This window comes from Elephantulus edwardii, unplaced genomic scaffold (genome assembly GCF_000299155.1).
Source record: "Elephantulus edwardii isolate Elephantulus edwardi_28Jun2011 unplaced genomic scaffold, EleEdw1.0 scaffold00107, whole genome shotgun sequence".
In the NCBI taxonomy this organism is placed as follows: domain Eukaryota; kingdom Metazoa; phylum Chordata; class Mammalia; order Macroscelidea; family Macroscelididae; genus Elephantulus; species Elephantulus edwardii.
The window spans coordinates 360,994-383,096 of record NW_006399857.1 but is presented as its reverse complement, the minus strand read 5'-3'; the positions used below and the strand labels follow the sequence as shown (position 1 = coordinate 383,096).

General features: G+C 44.0%; 1 protein-coding gene across 1 annotated transcript in view; it reads left to right on the top strand.

Annotated features, from left to right (window-relative positions):
• The window catches only part of HOPX (HOP homeobox), a 22,028-nt gene extending 3,938 nt beyond the window's left edge, over positions 1-18,090 (top strand). The window contains exons 2-3 of the mRNA XM_006891964.1: positions 1,888-2,044; positions 18,013-18,090. Coding sequence (XP_006892026.1) covers positions 1,901-2,044; positions 18,013-18,090 — 222 coding nt within the window. The 5' untranslated portion in view covers positions 1,888-1,900. The remainder of the gene's footprint in view (positions 1-1,887; positions 2,045-18,012) is intronic.
• The last annotated feature ends 4,013 nt before the right edge of the window (positions 18,091-22,103 follow it).

Below are 22,103 nucleotides of genomic sequence, written 5' to 3'. Positions count from 1 at the left end.
CCTAATATGTCACTATTTATGCGTTCCATTTCTTTCTTAACAATTTCTAATTTTCCTTCATTCATGGCTCTCACATTCCATGTACCAATCACTACGGTCTGCTTACAACTGTTCCTCCTCCCAGTAGAATAGATTCTAATATTATAATAGATGAGTAGAGTGTGGCTCATTGCCACACACAAACCACATCAAAACTACTCAGTATTTCACTGGATAATTTTGTAACTGTTCGTTAAAACAGCAAGCCAATCTGGTTCCCACACTTACACTGTCTCTTACCGTCAGCAGCAAATCCTGCTCTGCCCATACCATATCCATAGTCAAGATCTCAAAGACTCCAACTTCCTATAGACAATGCATCTTAAGTTGGGGAGAGGGAGGAAGGGGCCACTTTGCCAATTTCTTGCCCCCCCCCCACAGGCTTAGATAGCTAATAACCATTAGAGCAATGTCTCTACAGCAGTGTCGGACTACCCAAAAAAAGGAGATAAACATGGACTGATGTATGCACATTTACTAATATACACTGAACAACTTGACTTCCCCCCCCCTTATCACGTAAAAAATTCTGCTTCGAGGTATTGCTAGCATGTAATGTTCCCCAAACTCACAGCACCTTCCTATAGAATGTAAGCCCCCCTGACAGAGTTGAAGTTCCCAGTAAACAAGGAAGGCACAGCTTTACTTGTGTTTCCCCCCCACACACACACACTGGTATGTGGTAAACAATTTCTAAGTAGCACTTGTAAGCCCCAGTAGGCCAGTTCTTATCTTGCTCATTGGGTAATTCACAGAAACTTTAAGCTCATACTGACTTTCCACCTGGACTGAGGCATTAAATGGTAAATCATGTCAGGAGAGATTGATTGCCCAGCTTTCTCCCCTCAGCTGCCAGTGGATTCAAACTGTCATAGAAGCGAGGCCTTTGGGTTCCCAGGGGAAGGCGTGTTCACAGATCATACCACCAGAAGGAGATCCCTTTGGGTCATTCCGCCATGGTCTAAAATAAAGACACCTCTTTTGGGTTAGCAGCACAACCACCTACAGATTACACCACCCGGGAAAGTTGGACAGTCTCCTCCCTACAGTTACACCCTCAGGAACCAGATGGAGAAGGGTCAGCTGTGATTCAATCTGGACCCTAAAGCAATGACTTTTGAATGTTAAAGAAAGGGGATACTTGAAACCAGGAAGCTTGTGGTTGGACCTATTCCCCTTACTAGGTAGTAGACTTTAGTAGAACCAAAGGGGGAATCTGAAATTCATTAAAAGAGCATAGACCTTGGTACTCTGTCTTGGAAGTCGTCAACTGGTGAAGTGGGGCGTCTCCTTCCTGCATGCTCTGGAACAGTGGCCTCGGCCTGTACACTGTGGCTAGTTTACTGGAGGTCTAGGTTCAGGGCTTAAAGAAAAAAAGGAAAAAAAAGTGGGTGGGCCAAGGGGTGGGGGTGGGTCATGTGGAACTGAGGAGTGGTGGAGAAGGGTGCAGTCTTCATTGGTGGCCAACACCACCTCTGAACCTGTCTCCATCTCTGTAAACTGGAGAGACTTTAAAAGGCCACCTGCACTTCCGAGCTCTGAGAGTGACATCTTCCCTGTGAGTAGTGCCTTTGAAGGACACGTGGGGTGCACAGCCCTCCTGAAACCACTTTAGATTCCAATCCCTGGGCTCTCCCTCCAGTCCTCCCGTGGGTCCGCAGGGCGCGCTGCGTCACCTCGGTCCCCGAGCGAGCGGCTGGGGCTGAGCGCGCGGAGGGCTGAGCTGCGTCTGGCCAGGCGGTGGGGTGTCCAGCCCGGCGGCGGTGGGGTGTCCCGCGCGGCCCGCGGTCCCTCCCCGCGGCCCGCCCACGGCCTCGCTCACCGCCTCCGCTTCTTCCTCCCCCGCAGCCGTGCCAGGACCATGTCGGCGGAGACCACGAGCGGCCCCACCGAGGACCAGGTGGAGATCCTGGAGTACAACTTTAACAAGGTCAACAAGTACCCGGACCCCACCACGCTGTGCCTGATCGCGGCCGAGGCTGGCCTCTCCGAGGAGGAGACCCAGGTGAGCGCAACGCCCGCGGGTCCCGAAGCCCTGCCGGCGGAGTGACTGAGCCTCCGGCCTCCCCCAGGCGCGCAGCTGCGGGGACGGGGCGCCCTTACCCCACGAAACTGTGCCTTTTAACCCCGTCTTGCTTTTCGCCCTCTGTCCTCTGCTCCCTACTGCGTAATCCCTAACCCTGCATCCCTCCTGCCTGCATCCCTGTTTACCGATTCCAGCCCTGTGCCCCTTCACCCCAGCCGAATCTGCACAGAAACCTCACCTGCGCCCTTCTTTCTCCTTGCTATCCAGTCATCTCTCACAGATTGAGACACAAGGTGGTGGGGTTCCTCCCTCCCCCCTCCATCGGAGCTGGGAACCACAGCTCTAGCCTACTTTTCCCAGGTTGGAGGTCTCCATTGGGCTTAAAGGAAACATTCTGAAGAGAAGCCATTTGCGCGCTCATCTCCCAAAGCTCCTCAGTCTGTTCTAAGGGTGTGTGAGGGCCTTGATAGGGCTGGAAGGCGCCTTAGAAATCATCTGTAATGATCTCTTAATCATTCATCCTCCCGGTTTGGCAAAAGAGGAAACTGAACCCCAGAAGGGATGGAGGGGAAAGGAGGAAGTGAATAGCCAGGATGGTGGGGGTCCCTAGTGGCAGGCGGAGAAGGTTCTTGCCCCTACTGCGCGCTGCAGTGTCCTCAGCCAGGGAGTTTTGGTTTGGATGTTTTTAAAAATTCCCAGCATTAGGATTCAGAGTTCTTGTTTTTTCCCTGCAATTTTTCTAAAAAGGTACACAGCTGATTTTACAGCTGTTGTGGAAGCAGATGTCGCCTCCAGCTCAGTGGTTTATTTAACGGTTTTAAGTTCCTGTGTTATCATAAAATTTGTTTAGGATCAAAAATGCAACATTGCGCTGATTGCTAACTCTCCAGGTGCAGGGCTGGCCACTTCCTCTAATTTTTTTTTTTTTAACCCTGTCAATACTTAGTCATGGAAAAACATTAGTTATGTATAATAGGACTGCTTGGAACTGAGCTAGCATCTCTTCAGTGGGAGCCCCAAACATTTTGCACTTCTAATCTCACCTCTAAAGAAGGGATTCTTTTTCTTATGATTTTATAGAAAACTATAAAATAGTTTGTCCTCTCCTCACCTTGAATCATCCTGGGTAGAGGTTGAAAAGCTTGTGCTAATGAGTGATCTAGTAGATGGAAGAAGAGCCTTGTTATCTGTTAAACACTGCTAATTCAGATGCGGAAATCTGGTGGTTTGTGGTGGTGGAGGTAAGGAATTGCACTACCGACTCAAAGGGACGAGGTTCGAATCCACCAGCTTCTCTCTGCAGGAGAAAGATGGACAGTCTCCTCCCATTTGATTGACTACCTCTGAAAACTTGCTGGAGGGTCAGCCATTAACTGCCTCTGAAAACTCGGTGAAGGGTCAGCCATGGGACAGTTCTCACCTTTAAAACGGAGGCATTCTTTTTCTTCCCATTTTATGGATCAGAGTAACAGGCACATAAAACATGACACATGGTGTATAACAACAGCAATCCAAGTGTTGGAAGCTAAGGGAGAGACTGGTCACCAAAACCCACCCAGTAGCTCTGCAGGGGAAAGACTTCACCTTCTGCCCTGGTAATGATTACAGCCTAGCAAACTCTCCAGGGCAGTTTGGCCCTGTCACGTGGCCTCAGTATGAGTCAGAATGGACAGCATCTAGCAACAGTGGACCTAGAACCATCACTCCCAACACCAAGTCTAAAATGATTTGTACTAATTAAACCAGATCCATTTTTGAGAATGTGGCCATTTTTAACCCTTTCCCTCATAGGTCAGATAGAAACACGAACATATCTGTTTTGAATTAATAGAACCATTGCAGGGCTAAACAGAACCAGAGCTTAATGGGAAGCAATTTACTGTAACTCTGGTCTGACAGACAACTCTGGTCTACAAACTCTCTAAACTCTACAAACTCTCTATGCTCTACAGATGTACAGAAACTGTGGTAGTTATAGGACAGAGTTCTGTACAGAAATGATGTTAGTCACAAAATAGAATTTAGATCTTTTGTGCAAAACTTACACTCAGTCGTATTTGACTTGACGACACTTAACCACTGCTAAATGAAACTAGTGTTGTTATATCTGGAGAACACTCTTTCACTTTGTACATCATTCCTTGTCAATGTGCAGGATGAAGTAACCTGGGTTGCTGTGGTACTGAACCTTGTACCATTGGGGTATCAAATACCAGAATGGTCTCCCAAAGTGCGCAGTGTTTAGTGGAGCTCCCAGTTGTAAAACAGGTTTGGAAGCAGGAGTGGCATCCACTTCCTAAACCACATGCCTCTGGAAACTATGAACTTGGAGAAATGACAACAGTTATAGACAGGCATTAGGTCTTTTGTTTCATAGAGTTGCTATGAGTTGCACTCAACTCCACGGCTGTCAACAACACAGCTAGTCTGACAGCTCATGTTTCTTCAAACCTCTGAGGAGGCAGGGTGCTAAAGTCATCATTTAAAAAATCTCATGCTGTATTTAGAAAACAAGTGATCCCAGAAACAAAACCTCATCTTTATTTTTTAAAATTTTTTTTAGTATTACTAATTTTAACGAAAATTTAAGAGACTTTAGATTTCCATTCATTCATTGTTGCACTTTTCAGCCTGTTTTCACCCACCCCCCAGTTTCCTCTTCTCTTTGAAAAGTAAACTAAAAAATCTTTCGTTGTTATACAATCCCTCCTCCCAGGTCCACTACACTATGCAGCCTTCATTCTGGACTCCTGTCATCACAATAATACTTAATCACATATCACTTTGAAACAGTTCTCTCCCTCATCTGTTTCAATGCAGTATACATTATTTATCCCATCTTTCTCAGTCTCCCTCCAACCCCGATGTCAGTCGCATTTTACAACAGTGGCATTATGCAGTATATGTCCGTTTGTGACTGAGATATTTCACTCAGCACAGTGTCCTCTAGGGTCACCCATTTTGAAGAATATTTCATGAGTTTCTTGTTTTTCAATGCAGCATGGTATCCCATTGTGTGAATATACCACAGCTTCTCTATCTATTCGTTTGTTGATGGGCACTTAGGTTGTTTCCAACTCTTTGCTATTGTGAACAAAGCCACAGTAAACATGGGTGTGCATATATCTGCTTGGGTGGTCATTATGGTTTCTATGGGGTATATTCCCAGTAGTGGAATTGCTGGGTCAAATGGTATTTCTATTTGCAACTTTTTGAGAAAGCACCATACTGCTTTCCATAGTGGTTGCACCTAGGCTGTTCAAAATACCCTTGTACCTGTAAAGAAGAATAGCTATGTTGACCATTCCAGGGGATAATACTTTCCAAAGCACTGTTCCAGGATCAGACTAAGCATGCATTTATTCATTAATTCATTCATTCATTCATTCCTCACGGCAAGGGTAGGCCCTGTGATCCCAACTGTGTACATAAAGGTGTTGAATTTTCAGTGATAGAATGCTCCCCTCCCATGTAGAAACCCAGTTTGGATTCCTGGCCAATGCATCTCATGCACGAGCACCACCTACCTGTCACTGTGAAGCTTGCATGCAGCTGGGGTGCAGAACTGGTTTCAGTGGAATCTCCAGACAGAGAGAGACTAGGAAGAAAAGCCAGCCAGTGAAAACTCTATGGATCGCCAACAATAATCCAGTTCACAACTAACATGGGGTGGTTCAGGACCGGGCAGTGCTTCATTGCTTTGTGCAGGTGGTCACCTTGACTGTGGGCGCTGACTCTGTTAAGGGAACTGGAGTCCAGAAAATGGGAAAAAAATCTCAACTTTCCCAAGACCACATGCATAGGACAGAGTAGAGAAAAACAGGATTTGACCTTAGGCAGCCTGACTTTTGAGCTTTTGTGGCACATTGATTAGAGTGCTTGTGCTAACCAAAAGAGTTGACAGTTCAAAACCACTAGACACTCTGCCAGGGAGCTTTGGTAGCCTAGCGATAAAGAGCTGCACTGCCAACCCAAACGCATGTGGTTCAAATCCACCAGCTGCTCTATGGGAGAAAGGTGGGTAATCTCTTTCTGTGAGATTATAACTGTCTCTCAAAATCCACTGGAGGATCAGCTATTCGTTGACTCCACAGTACATAACAGCAACAGCAGCCACTCTGCCAGAGAATGATGTGGCATTCGTTTCTGTGAAAGATTTACGGCTTTGGAAATCCTGTTGTTGTGGTGTACTGTCAAGTCAGAACCAACCCGTAGTTGGCCCTGCAGTGGGTTTTCAGAGACAATTAATTGCACAGGAAGAGATAGTCCATCCTTCTCTGAAGAACAGCTAGTAGCCTCGAACTGCATACCTTAGGGATCACAGCACATCACAGGGAGCATTTATTTTTTTTCTCTACCATTATGATACAAACATCTCATCGAGGGTCTTTCTCTTCTGTGCCACCCCTCCACTCTCCCAAACATGATGTCCCTCTCCAAGGACCAGTCCCTCCTTGCAACATGCCCAAAGTATGTCAGACGAAGCTTTAGAATCCTTGACTCCAAGGAGCATTCTGACTTCACCTTCTCCAGGAAAAACCTATTTGTTCTCCTAGCAGTCCATGGTATATTCAGCACTCTTCTCCAGCACCACAGCTCAAAGGCATCAATTCTCTTTCTATCATCCCTATTCATTGTCCAACTCTCCGATGCATAGCACATAATTGCGAAGACTATAGCCTGGATCAGGTGCACCTTAGTCTCTAGCCTGGTGTCATTGCTCTTCTCTTGAGAGGTCCCTCACAGCTGACGTTCCCAGTGCAATTTGTCTCTTGATTTCCTGGCTGCTGTTACCAAGAGTGTTGACTGTGGAACCAAGTAAACTAAAACTGTTAACTATCTCAATCTCTTCACCATCCATACTGATGCTGCCAATTGGCCCAGTGGTGAGAATCTTTGTTTTCTTGATGTTGAGCTTCAAGCCATTATGATAGCAGTGGACTGTGCACTGCTGTACAAAGGTAACTTGTGGTTGCTGTGATGTTAAGCACTGTGATCCTGATGTGTCAAATGCGATAATGATTACCCATGGTGAACTGTGTTTGGTGGAGCTCTCCAATTAAAACAAGCTTGGAAGCAGGAGTGGCATCCACTTCTGAAATGGCTTGCCTCCACAAACTCTTAGTGCTCAGGCCTTTCGTTCATAGGGTCGCTATGAATCGTCTAGACTCAATGGCACTTAACAACAACTATCATTATGAATCAGAATCAACTCAAGAACACTGAGGTTTTTTTGTTTAGTCAAACTCCAAGGAGCCCTGGTGGTACAGCAACTAAGCATTTAGCTGCTAACTGAAAATGTAAATCAGAAACCCTTTAAGGAAGTTTCTGTTCCCTATAGGGTCCTTTTGAGCCAGATTCCACTGTACAGTCTGACTCTAGAATCGAGGCCCTTAACCTTCAGTCTATAAAGAGAATGAAATGGGGTAAGTAAAAGAGGGAAAGAAAGAAAACTTTATTCATGCTGTATTTTACCTGAAACATCACTGAGTGACAATACATTTTCCTTTCTTTGTAAGAAAGTTGGACAATCTCCTTTAAAAAGAGATGACACCCAGATGTTTGAAAATCAGAAACATTGCTAACTTGCCTACTTCTCAGAGAAAGTCGGGTGGGCCCCAGACTAAGTCTCCAGTTTAGAGGCCCACGTGTGAAGCTTATGGATTCTGGAGGGTAGGTTCCCTTGTTTTAGATGAAAGTCAGGTGTAAACTATTTTGGTTGTTTTGTTGTTGTTGTTTTTCCATTCACAGTCCTGTGTGAGCTGATTTGTTGCCTGGATTTGCTGAATCAGCTGTGGGCTAGAAGCCTCTTATTCGGCCTTTGTATTTAAAAGTCTGTTGTGTTTGGGAAGAACATTCTAAGTGGTACAGCACTGGTCTGTTAGTTTGCTATACTGAGGTAACTTGGGGTTGCTTTGATACTGAATGCTGTGACACTAGTGTGTCAAATGCCATAATGGTTACCCATGGTGCACCGTGTTTGGTAGAGCTCCCAGATTAAGACAGGCTTGGAAGCAGGATTGATATCTACTTCCTAAACAACATGCCTCTGGAAACTCTATGAACATTAGAGAAACTATGATAGTTATAGGACTCAAATCTTTTGTTCATACAGTCACTATGAGTCGTGCTTGACTGGACAGCACTTAACAACAAGAGAGATAAAAAAACATACACATATTCTAAAGTAAATACTGAAAAGGGGCAAGGTGGGGCTCTCTTCCTAATTTTTGGTTGATCTTGCCCTTATAGGAGCCCCTGGGTGGCACAATCACTTAAGTGCTTGACTGGAAGGTTGATAGTTTGAACCTGCTTAAGAGTTTTCTCAGAAGAAATACATGACCAAGCTCTTGAAAACATCGTGGAGCAGTTCTCTGCACTCATGGGGACTCTGTGAGTCAGAATGGACTATGTAGCAAGTGGTTTTGCTGTTTGTTTGCTCATACAGGGCTAGGAAGGTTAGAAAAGGAGTTGACTGGGAACCATATGTAAGAAAAGGAGTTGAGAACGAAAGAAAGAAAGAATCCAGTCCCGGAACAGGCCTTCATTGCACAGTCTGAGAAGGACTCCCGCCAAGTTACTGGGAGCAGAGAAAGTCAATGGAGTGTCAGCAATTAGGGGTAGTCTCTTTTTATAGGGATCTTGGGGAGGGCTAGGGAAGATGGTACCTCGTGGAATTTGGGGTTTTCTGATCAGGCCCAGCGCCTTATCATGATTTATTGTTTGCTCTGGTCTTTGTCCTGGCTGCCTTTGAAACCATCATGTTTCTCAGGGAGTGACTAGGCCTGGGGGTAACTGCTATATTTTCCTCCAGGAAGAATGAAGGACACTCACTTCTTTCTGTACTTGTGGTCAGCGGATTCAGACTGCTCCTTGTCCAGGCAGCCCTTCTCCTGCCATGCTCAAATGAACAAATGAAAATCCTGTTGTGGTGGTGGACAGTCAAGCCAGAACCAACCTGCAGCAGGCCCCCCAGTGGGTTTTCAGAGACAGTTAATTGCACGGGTGGAGATTGCCCATCCTTCTCTGTGGAGCAGCTAGTAGCTTCGAACCGCATACCTTTGGGATTGCAGCACATCCCATGGGGCGTTTATTTTTTTTTCTTCTCTATCATTGTGAGTCATTATGAGATGGTGACCCCGCTCTCAAATGAAATTTTATCATTTAAAATCCCATAGTGTGTTCAGAACAGAGGAGTTATCACAGGGAGCAGCCTATCTTTTGAAAATCAGGCTATGGGTTTATTATGGGCACTGTGCCAACCAGGCCTCTAGCCCATTCCGGTGTTGGGGTGACTCAGCTGCAGGGCACAGCCCCCAGCTTCCTCTTCCTGTCCCAGGGGCCAACACCCAGGGTCCTCTCACCTTTCTCCTCCCTTTGGTTGCACAGCTCTGTTTGCTGCTCTGTTTTATTACGTAGAACTTCAGAGGTACTTCTGAGAGCTGGGAGGGAGGCCGCATTTAAGCAATTTCAGGGCAAGATGCTTCCTAAGTATGCCAGAGAGAATCGTTTCTTCTTTAACCAATTCCGACTGTATGTATACATTTAAAATTTTTTCAAAAGGAAAAAATAATGTCTTCTAGAAATATAACACCCAATTGTGACCTTTTAAGCATTAACATAGTTGTTTTTATTAATAGCTTTTTCTTTACTCTGAAACATTTAAATCAAATTCAACAGTGTATTTTTTTTAAAAAAATAATTTTAATGAGCATTTACAGAGATTTTGGATGTCCATTCATTAATTCCTGCACTTCTCTCCCAGTCCATACCTCCCCCCCACCCCCCACCCCCCAGTTTGCTCCTCTCCTTCAAACGTAAAAGAAACACTCCTTCCCTGGTACACAATCCCCCCGCACCCCTCCCACCGCCCCAAGTACATTCCACTATGCAACCTTAATTGTGGACTCTTGTGATAACCATAAGACCCTATCATACATCGCTTTTAAATTATTCACTCCCTCATCTGTTTCAGTGCAGTATACACAATTTATCCAGTTTTTCTCAGTCTTACCCCAACCCTGATATCAGTCCCATTTTACAACAGTGGCACCATGCAATATTTGTCCTTTTGCAACTGAGATATTTCACTCAGCATAATGTCCTCCAGGCTCACCAATTTGAATAATATTGAATGAGTTCCTTGTTTTTCAATGCAGCATGGTATTCCATTGTGTGAATATACCACAGCTTCTCTATCCATTCGTTTGTTGATGGGCACCTGGGTTGTTTCCAACTCCTTGCTGTTGTGAACAGAGCCGTAATAAACATGCATAGGTTTTTTATTGTTGCATGCTGTCAAATTGCAACCAACCCATAGCTGACTGTCCAGTGGGTTTTCAGAGGCAGTTAATCGCACAGGAGGGAATGAATCATCTTTCTCCTGCAGAGCAGCTGGTGGATTTGAGCCACATGCCTTAGGAATTGGCAGGGCAATTTCTTACCACTAGGCTACATGTTGTTGTTGTTGTTATGTGCCATTTAGTCACCTGTGACTCATAGCAAACCTATGTACAGCAGCTCTGAACCCTCTCCTATCCTGAGCCAATCTCACTGTCTCCAGACATACCTGACCCATTCATTAACCCAGTCACTGTGTCAGTCCCTCTCATCCGGGGTCTGCCTCTCCTGTGTCGTCCCTCAACCCTTCCAAGCAAGATGTCCTTCTCCAAGGACTGGTCCCTCCTGGCAATATACCCAGAGGATGTGAGACAGAGCTTCAAAATCCTTGCCTCCAGAGAGTACCTTGGTTTCACCCTCTCCAGGACAGACCTGTTTGTTCTAGGCCACAAAGCAGGTATCCTTAAAAAGAAAAAGAAAACTAACCCAAAAAATAGACTGGGTTCTGACTCACGGCAGCCACTGCGACCTCTCAGAAGCACATCACCAGGCCTTTCTTTCAAGGCACTTCTGGATGAATACAAACCACTATTCTTTTGATTTGTAGCTGAGCAGTACCAGGGGATTCCTAGCAAGTCTAAATTTGTTGCTAAGTGCTATCAAGTCAGTTCAGACATGTAGTGACTCCTTGTACAACAGAGCACACCTCCTGGACCCACGCCAGCCACACAGTCGTTGCTGGACTCGGCCCTGTGTTGCAGCCATGACATCTGTCCATTTCATTGAGGGGCGATCTTTGTTGCTGAGAACTTTGTCAAGCAGGGTGTACTTCTCCAGGACTGGTCCCTCTTGTTAGCACATCCAAAGTACTTGAGCCAGAATCTCACCGCTGTCACGTCTAAGAATTGTGCCTTTTCCAGGACAGATTTGTTTGTTGTTCTGGAGATTCATGGTATGGTCAATATTCTTTGCCCATCCCATAATTCAAAGATATTCATCCTTTGGTTTTAAAAAAATACTGGCCGTTGTGGAACAAGCCTAGTGAGCATTTTAAAAACTCTTCAGAAGCTGTGATCTGCTTACCAAAACTAAAACCCCGCCACTCCTAGGATGCCCCAGTTTCTTCCACTGTGCATTTGGGGGATTCGAACCACTGACCTTCCCATTTTGCAGAGCAGCATCACCAGAGCTTCGTAAGATCTGCCTAACCTCCATGTAAACAGTGTCACCCACGGGTTTTTTGTTTCATTTTGTTTTTATACTAATTTACATACAAAATACATAAAATTCCTGTAAGTTGTTTTTCGCAGTCGACCTTTCCCCTTTCCTTACCCACATCACCCATGTTTTTATTCTTTATCCATGTTTCTCTTTTTCCATAAAGGAAGGTCACCAAAGAGTAAATAAAACTTATCTTATGTGCCTGATCTCTTCTCCACCACCACCCACCTCCAGGAAAGTAAATCACATTCCTTCTTTTCCCAGAACAAACAATTCGCTCATGACATGGTGAACCAGAGCTGATCCACACCGCTGATACATTGGCAGGGTCAAGAGGGAATGGGAGGGGGCTGCTCTGACCTCCCTGTGGGACCCAGATCCCTCATACCTGGAGTGAAGGGAAAGGAGCTGTAGTTGGAATAACGTTTTAAGTTGCCTTTGCTGGGAGTCTAGAACAGGCTCATCTCATGGCCATAGTCTCACCATCTCCCACATTTAAATGGAGAGTAACCTTGAAGAATCCCAGGCCCCAGTGAGTTTGATTCTTTCAAAGGCCTTGTTAGAAAAGTGCTGGGAAAGGCTCGCTCTTCAGTCCCCTGGGAGGGGGGATGATCTGGCGTTTTGTTTTATTACTGATTCAAGACTAATGTAGCTGGCGCTGGTTATAACAGAACTTTCCAGTATTTTTATCTCCTCTTGATGCCCTGGATCTATTCCCAGAGCCCAGTGGTTTTAGTTGTTTTGGACGTTTTATCAGTAGAACAAAGACCTCTAAAGGGCTCCCTCTGAAAAGGATGAAATGTCCCTGTCATAGTTATCTAGTGCCGCTGAAACAGAAATCCAGTGAGGTACTTGAGCAATTAGAAATGTATTTTCTCACAGTTGAGGGAGCTCTGGTGGCCTCTTGGGTAAGGAATTGTACTACCAACGCAAAGGCAGATGGTTCAAATCCACAAGCAGTTCTGTGGGAGAAAGATGGTCAATGAAAACTCCCTGGAGGGACAATGTTCCGACTTAATAACAGTTGTCTGTTTGGTCGTTGTCCCGTCGTTCCCCCCCCCCACCCCCAGTTAGGAGGCTTGAAGTCTGAATTCACGATACTATTGCTAGGGAAAGTCTTGTCAGCCCTAAAGGAAAAACCCTCTTCTCTGTGAGCTTCTCCTTCTAAGCATCATCATGAGGCTTGGTAGGTGTTTCCCCACCTCTTGCTTAATTGTATCTGAAAAGAGCTGTCTTTTATGTCTTAAAGGAGATTGACTTAAAACTTACCCTACACTAACCCTGTCCCATTAACATAAAGAAAAGTCCATTGCCAAAAGAGATTATAACTGCAGAGGAAGGGTGAGGATTGACAACACGTATTTTGGGGAACACACAGTTCACTCCATGACCATTAGTTTCCAGACAAAAGAGCAGGAACAATGTCATTTTGCCCCAGCCTTGCCCCAGTGCAGTGTCTGATCATCCTCATTCTCTGTGAGTAAATAAATCCTCGTCAGTGGGTAAGAGTAGTGAGGGTGTTCATTTATAAACAAGCAAGGGATGAATGTCTCTCCCAAGGGACAACAGAAACAAAGAAGGATAAAGCCAAGTGGAAAATTAGTACAGATGTGAGTGAGCAAGATGTGTTGTTTCAGCTTTGCCAGGGGAATCAAAAGCAAAAGAGGTGTTTCTTTGTATTTTTCAAACAGAAGTTGCTTTACTAAACTATAATACTTTTGAGTTTTAAAACAAGTATTCCAAAAACAGTTGTTGTTGTTGTTTTTTGGTTTTTTTAACTTCTTCCCACTCCTCCTAATACTAGGGCTTAATTTTTAACCATGTGGATGCCAAGTCATAAAGGCGATCCATTTTTGCTAATTGTACATTAATATTCAACTCTATTATGTAGCATAAAGAGGTGGGGAGCTTGTCAGAATGAGGCCAGCTTGACCATTTTGTCTTCAGTGAATCCTGATAGAAAATAAGATTTTAATTAGTCAGCCTTTACAACTCTGCCTTTATTCAGCTCCAGTAACTGGAAATCCTATTTAATCAGACTTGTAGCCTTAAAACCAGCACAGAACTACCTCATAAATGAAACTGGAGCCGTGCCTCTCTCAACCAGCATCTGAGGTTAACTAAATCCACACTCCTTCAGGCAGTAGGATTTTCATTTGACCCCAAAGCATTGTAAGCCCTTCCTTTGTCTGTAGATTAGTAATCCTTGGTGGAGGGAGTTCCACTGCCAAGCCTAAAGCCAACTCTCTCTAGCAGTTCAAATCCAGCCATTGGCTCTTACGGGCAAGCTCTCCGTACAAAAACATAATGGAGGCAGTCAGCTAAGAGTTTGTTCCAACTTAATGACAATGAGTGAGTTTCTTTACCACAAACAAACAAACAAAAGCAGTTGCTGTTATTCGACTCCCAACACAAGGTGACCTCCTATGTGTCAGAGTAGAAGTGTACTCACTTGCGTTTTCATGGCTGTGGCCTATCAGAAGCCAATTGTCAGGCCTCCTGAGATAACTCTGTGTGGGTTTGAACCACCAGCCTTTTGATTAGTTCTCTAAGGCTACCAAGCCAAAAGTCGTATAGGCCTCATGTGTCCACTTGCTGTACAGAGGTAACTTATGGTTGCTGTGAACCTGAGCACTGTGACACTGATGTGTCAAATGTGTTAATGATTACCCATGGTGCACAGTATTTGGTGGAGCTCTCCTATTAAAACAAGCTTGGAAGCAGGAGTCGCATCCACTTCTGTAATAGCTTGCCTCCAGAAACCCTGTGAACCTGGAGAAAGGATGAAAGCCACACAAGTGTTGAGGACTTTCATTCATAGGGTCGCTAAGAGTCGCCTACAACTCAACGGCACTTAACGATAACAGCAATAACAACAAGGCTTAACTATATATGCTGCCTAGGAGTTCTATATTGTTACTGTTGTGTACCATCAATTTGAACCTACCCATAGCTCCTTTCCAAAAGGTTTTCAGAGGCAGTTAATTGCACAGGAGGAGATTGTCCATCCTTCTCCCGCGGAGCAGCTGGTGGATTTGAACCAGGAAAGTTCGAGATTGGAGCAGAGCTTCTTACCACTAGGCCACCAGAGCTCACCACAAGAGGAGCAAAACATGGTACCCAGAGAGTAGCCCTCACAGATAACCTAGCACTACTAGCAGTCTGCTACAACTTGATTTAGTTTACTTTTCTTTGCTGCCATCTCATAGGATGAAGGTCACTAAGAAAACTGATCTTGACAAGTGTGTAGGTAATTTCAGTATGCAAGTGACACATCCTACTTGCTTAAACTGAGGAGGATCTGAAGTGCTTGCTGCAGAAGGTCAAGGACTGCAGCCTTCAATATGGATTGAAGCTCAACATTACAAAAACATTTCTCACCACTGAGCCATTTGGCAGTACCATGATGGAGAGGAGGAGATCGAGGTTGTTAACAGTTACAACTTGCTGGGCTCCACAATCAGCACTCATGGTACTAGCAGTCAGGAAAGCAAAAGATGAATTGCATTAAATAAATCTGCTCTCAGGACCTCTTCCGAGTACTGAGAAGCAACAATGTCAGTCTAGAGACTAAGGTGTATTTGATCCAGGCCATTGGTCTTTGCAGTTACTTGTTGTGCATCAGAGAGCTGGACAGTGACTAAGGATAACAGAAGAAGAATTGATGCTTTGAGTCGTGGTGCTGGAAAAAGAGTCTTGAACATACCATGGACTGCCAAGAAAACAAATTAGGTCTGTTTTGGAGAGGGTGAAACCAAGTTTCTCCTTGGAGGCTAGAATTTTGAAGCTCTGTCTCACGTACTTTGGGCACATGGCCAGGAAGGACTAGTCCTTGGAGAAGGACATCATGCTTGGAAGGGTGGAGGGATAGCGCAGGAGAGAAGGAAGACTCCGGATGAGATGGACTGACACAGTAACTGGGGCAATGGGCTAGATGTGTTTAAGTCATTGAGACTGACTCAGGACAGGGCAGCCTTCAGAGCTGTTGTGCATAGGGTCGCTGTGAGTCACTGGTGACTCGATGGCACATAACAACAACAAAAAACTTTGTTACATACTTGAAGTCAGTTGTTGGCATGGTCCCACACCATCACCTGGCCCAGTCAGTGCTCAATCCTTTGGATTTCTAGCCCCTTCTAGCTCTGTAAGCCTTGGTCTTTAGAAACAGTTCTCTGTCTCTGAAGATTGTACTCTGCTACTCATATTGGATTCATTTAGAACTTCCCCTTAGCTTCCTGAATCCCCAAAGAGATGGGATTTTGCCAGCATGATGCTAGCGCAAACTGTCAGTGCTAATGTTGAAACTGACATTCTAGGAGTAATTAAGTTTCTGTCTAGCCAACTCTGATTCCTGGAGGAGATCCCATATGTGTAGAATATACTCTACTCCAGAGGATTTTTAATGGGTGATGTTTAGGCAAGTGTAACACCAGCCTATCTTTTGAAGCAACTCTGGGTGTACTTGAACCTCTAACTTTTCACTTGGAAGCTGAATGTGTTCAGCATTTGGACCATGCAGCAGCTGCAAGCCAGCACTTGCCTATGAGTCCTTTAAACACCTCTCACCAAACTGTTCTCTATTAGCACGTCCCTGGTCTGGCCTCTCACAGCTGTATGCTTTTTCTTACATCTTTTCTGCTTCTTCATATTTTTGTGCTTAGAATGGGTGAATTTTAGAAAACCACGTGGCGACATTAAGACCTTCTAAGTTTACCTCTTTGGTGGTCAAAGGGGACCATCCTGTTTTGGGGACCTGGATTGTGGTGTCTGTGGTGCTCACCTACTCAAACCTCGTACTTCTTCACAGAAATGTGAAATGCAAATAGCTCCACCCTTTCTGTACTTCATGAGGTGTGAAAGATTGAGAGGCCCAGGGAGTCTCTGGCCCAGGTGCTCTAATGTGTCTCAGAGCTGGGTGCTTCCTCCTCCATAGATCCTTTTCAGAGTTGTTGGGGTTTTTTTAAAGTTTTCATTTCCAGCCGAGTCCAGAGCCCACCCCTCTTCCCAATATGGATCCATTTGGAGGCAACCCCATTCCTTCAGGAGCATAAAAGCAGTAACCACTGACTGATCAAGAATATGCCACACTACCTTACAACGTAAAAATGTTTTAACCCTCAAGTCAAGAAGCTCCTCATCTGACACACCCCTTAAGGGCATTGTCACTTTGTGTGAGGTGGAAATATTTCGGTCACACAGAGCTGTATGATTCTGAGTAAAGTTGGTAGACTCTATCTTCTCAAATATTCAGTGATCCTGGAACCAAAGAGGCTAGAGTGGCCTATTGCATGCATTCCAAGGAAAACCTTCCTGGAGGAAACTTCTGTTTAAGCTCGGATATGAAAATGAGAGGGAGATGGTTAGATTAAAAACACAGAATTTTCTAGGTAAAGGAAGTGAATGTGTAAAGATGCTGAAGCAGGAGAGTTAAGTGTCACCATCCCCAGAGTCAGATTAGCCAGTGTTTCATTACCCAATTTTTTAGTTCAGCAAATAGGAGTGTGTGGGGTTTTTTGTTGTTGTTGTTGTTCTATTTTATTTACAAGCTCAAACATTGTTTTTCATACTGGATCTTTCCTTAAACCACCCTCCCATCCCCCCCACCCCTGCCCATCTCATGAGCCCTTGATGGGAATAAGAACACATCCTTGTGATATAGTGGCCATGGAAATGCTTTGATTTTTTTTAATTTATTCAACAAACCTTCATGAATTCTTACTTAAACCTTTGCTATAATGGTGATAAAACAGATACACTCTTTGCTTAAACAGATCTTGCACTGTTGAAGGGAAAGTTGATAAAAATCATGTGAATACACAAATATGTTCAAGTGAAAACTCATTGCTGTGAAGTTGGAACTGACTCATAGCTGACTCTCGAGCAGACTGTAAATCTGTAAATCACACAGGAGAATACTTGTGTGGTGGATTCAAAGCACCCGAGACTCTGGGCCTTTGGGTTAGCAGTGCAGAACCCCCTATAAGCTAGGCCACCAGACCTCCCTCAAGTAAATAAAGTAACTATAAATACTATCCTGTGATACGAACATGATACTAAAATGAAGAATGAGGAGGTAGCAGGGCACTAACCTTAGATAGCATGTTCAGGGAAGACTTCATGGAGAAAATTTCTGTTCAAGATCAGCTCTGAGGGTGAGAGGGCAATGGTTAGATTGAAAATACAGAATATTCTAGGCAAAGGAAAAGAATGTGCAAAGGTCCTGAGGCAGGAAAGGTAAATGTCACCATCCTCAGGAACACCTACCTCCCTTCTTCCTCTCCTTTCTAGTTGGTTTAAAATAAAAAAGCTACATTTTGGAAAGAGTATACCCACTTCTGTTTCTCGGTATGACACAAGTAATTTTTCACATTTTTTTCTCCCCCCAGAAATGGTTCAAGCAACGTCTGGCACAGTGGCGGCGCTCTGAAGGCCTGCCCTCAGAATGCAGGTCCGTGACAGACTAACCTCCATGGTGGCCACTGGCAGCTGCCCTCTGTGAAGACCATCTGCTGTTTCTCTCCTTGGCTTAACCAAGCTGTTATGGTTTTACAGTATAGCGTTGTCTATTCCATTGTTAAGTGTCCTGCTATGTAACTCAATGCTGTATTTTTTTAATGTGTGTAAATAGAAAAGAAAATAATATTAGGATGCTCTGTGAAGCTTCTGTGTCAAGCAGTGGCTTGGCTGGGAAAGTGGTGTGGCTTGCTATTACTCCCTTTGGGTCACAGTGACAGATGGTCGGAAAACCTATCACATTTGCTCTTGACCAGCACCTCCCATTAGTATTTTACTGCCTCAGCCACGTTGAGCAAGACCGCTGTTGAAAAGATAATAAAACTAAAAAGAGAAAACATTTTCTTCTGAATACTTCCCTGAGTCGTTTTCCTTATGCTTAATAGAAATACATTGGTGATTGAGTGAGAAAACAGAGAAATTATGAGTCATTTGAATTCCAGGGAACAGTTTCTTGGATTGTAGCAACATTCTCTTGGAAAGAAACTCATCATGGTTGAAGACAGAAATTCCAACAACTGGTAATTTAAAAAAAAAAGCAAGTAACTATGGGGAAAAGCAATCCCGTAGTCTTGAAGTTACCTTATGTAAATGCATTTGTTAAATTTATTTTGCTAAATGCCTTTTTTTCTGTGAAATTATATACTTAATAAAATCTTAACTTTTTGTTGAAACTGTTCTTTTCTGCAGAACATTTTTTTTTATTGTAATGACTGTGTATATAACTCAAGTCAACAGATTGCCATCAAGTCAAACAGACTCACCACTGACCCCTACTAGCTTTCCTAGGCTGTGAACCACAAGAAGGAGATGGCCTATATTTCTCCCTCAGAGCTGCTGGAGAATTCGAACCACCACAGAGGCATGGTCTTTGGGCTACGACACAGTTCTCTATGGACTGTGCCACCAGAGCTTCGGGGAAGTTGTGTGGCTGCAAAGGTCACACCTCTCTGGTGGTTTGAATCCATCAGCAGCTCTAAGAAAGAAATATGGGTAGTTACTTATTATTCACTTTACCTACTCAAATCCAGTGGAAGGTCAGCTGCATTGTTGTTCTGTGCCATTGAGTTGACTCCAACTCATAGCAACCTTATGAACAACAGATCTGAACCTTATCCTGTGCCATCCTCACTATCTCCGACACACTCGAGTACATTGCCTCAATCACTGTATCAAACTGTCTCATTGAAGGTCATCCTTTCTTAAACTGACCCCTGCCACCTTTACATACATGATGTCCTTCTTCAAGGGTTGGTCCTTCCTTACAACATGCTTAAAGTGTGTAAAATGGAATTTGACCAGCCTTGCCTCCCTAGTTTCACTTTCTCCAGGGTAGACCTTAAGTTCTCTTGGCACCTATGAGTTGGTTCCAGCTCAATAGCAATGAGAACACACACATGCATGCACACATAGAGAAGAGTTAATGCATTTGAATTACAATATTAGTGAAGAATACAGAATATTCTGTGGGCAGAAAAACAGATCTATCTTGGAAATAGTGTAGCCAAAGTGCTTCTTCGAGGCAAAGATGGTGTCACTTCATCTCTCATACACTGAGTATGTTGCTAGAAGAGGCTATTCCTTAAAGAGGGATATCGTGCTTGGTGAAGGGTCGGTTAAAGAGAAGAAGACTCCCCAATGTGATGGATTGGCACAGTGACTGCAGCAATGCACTCAAATGTACTGGATAGGACGAGGATGGCACAGGAAAAACAAGGTTCAGATCTGTAGTTCATAAGGTCACTATTAAGTTGTATTTGACTCAATGGCATAAACACCACTAACAAAAATATTACTCTTTGGACATGTCGGGAGGATCCAGTCCTTGAAAAAAGAGATCATGTTGGAAAGGCTAGAGGCAGACCCTAAACCTTAAAGGGAGGTCCTTGAGATAGATTGGCACGGTAGCGGGAGCAATGGACTAAAGCATGTCAGAGATCTAGAGGACGATGCAGGATAGGGCAAGGTTTGGGTCTGTTTTTTATAGGGTTATCAGTCGTGATTAACTCAACAGTACCTAACAACAAAAATATTAAAAATGAAGGAGAGAATAAACATTAAATGGTTACCACCCGGGTCTTCCAACCCAACCTTGAACAGCTTGGTGTAAGTTTTTAAAATAATTTTGGCAATGTGAGTGTACAGTCCTACAAGTGAAGGGCCTGGAAGAAGAAACATTAACAGTTCCACAAATGTTTACATGATCCTATTAAACATTCTTGCTTAGCTTCCTCTTCCTCTAAAGTATTTCTTCTATCAACAAATACACAGGAAACAAGAGTCTGAGCAGATTTATATTTGGCATATTTCCCTGCATTCTCTAGAGAGAAAGGTGAACGTAGATGAGAAATAACACATAATAAATGACTGGCATACCTCATATTGCTATGAAGCAGGAGTGGACTCAACTGACCCTCCCATTGGGTTTCTGAAGCTGTAAATCATACAGGAGGAGATTGCCTATCTTTCTCTCCATGTGTCACAGGTGGATTCAAAGCATTAGAGAGGTTGAGCTTTGGGGTTGACAGTCCAACTCACTACAGACTATGCCAACAGCCATGTTGTTAGATGCTCTCACGGTGACTACAACTCATAGTGACACTGTGAACAACAAATCTGAACCTTGTGCAATCCTGCACCATCCTCATGAACTTCAATACCCTCGAGTCCATGTTACAGTCACTGTGTCATTCCATCTTGCTAAGGGTCTTCCTGTCTTTCTTCAACCTTTTCCCAACATGATGCCTTTTTTCAAGGACTGGCCCCTCACACTCTTTGGCTATGTGAGATAGTTACGCCACCCTTGCAACTAAGGAACACCTGGTTGCACTTCCTCCAAGAAAGATTTATTTCTTGTCTTTGTCAACATCACAGATCAAAACCATTAATTTTTCTTCAGTCATACTTCTTCATTGTCCAACTTTCAGATGCATAAGAACAACTAAAAATACCAGGCCTATAAAACATACAAACAAACAAAACCCACAAAAAACTCACCAAAACAAAACTCCTTTGTTACTATTGAGTTGGAACCAACTAATAATTGATTCCCCAGCAGGTTTTCAGAGACTGTATATTGCATGAAAGAAAAATGCCCATCTTTCTTCCAAGAATTTGAATTGCCAAAGAGGCAGAGCCTTTCAGTTAGCAGGGGAGTTTTCAATGGACTATGTCACCAGAATGTTCTTTCAAGAATATTAAAAATATTCGAACTCTTTATTATCGTATCATAGCCAACTCTTAGTGGACTGTTTAGAGGATTTGGGGGTCACATTCTGAGTAGCAACGATTTAGAAAAAGACAATTACAAGAGTAGATTAATCTTCCTCCCTTGAGTGCCTGGTGGACTTCAACTTGCTGCTTTTGTATAATCAACACAACCCTCTACAGCTAAATGAGCTCCCAGGCACATAGAAAGCTGTAAAGAGTGGAGGCAATGTAACAACAGCCAAGTCTGACTTCTATTAACTCCTTAAAGGATAATTGTCCCAGTCAATAACTTCCATGCTCCTGCACCTGTTGTTGCTCTTGTGTGCCTTTAAGTTGGAACCAACTGGTAGCTGATTTCCAGAGGGCTTTTAGAAGTAGTAAATTGCTTGGGAGGAGATTGCCCATCCTTCTCTTGTGAAGCAGCTAGTGGATTCAAACCTTGTGTCTTTGGGTTGCAGCACAGCTTTTAGCCACTAGGCCATCAGAGCTCTCTCTGCTCCTGCACTACTTCTAAGAATTCCAACATCAATCTTTCTGCTCTACGGGGTTCAAAATTCATTGCAGTGATCACACAGACTTTACAGTAACATATTGATGGTTTTGGGGTTGCTTAGGGAAGTTGGCATTGTCATTGCTATTAGCTGCCATCAAGTCAGGTATGACTCATAGCAAGACCATTGGTACAGCACTTGTCTTGACAGTTTGCTGTACTGAGATAACTTGTGGGTTGCTGTGCTACTGAAAGCTATGCCTC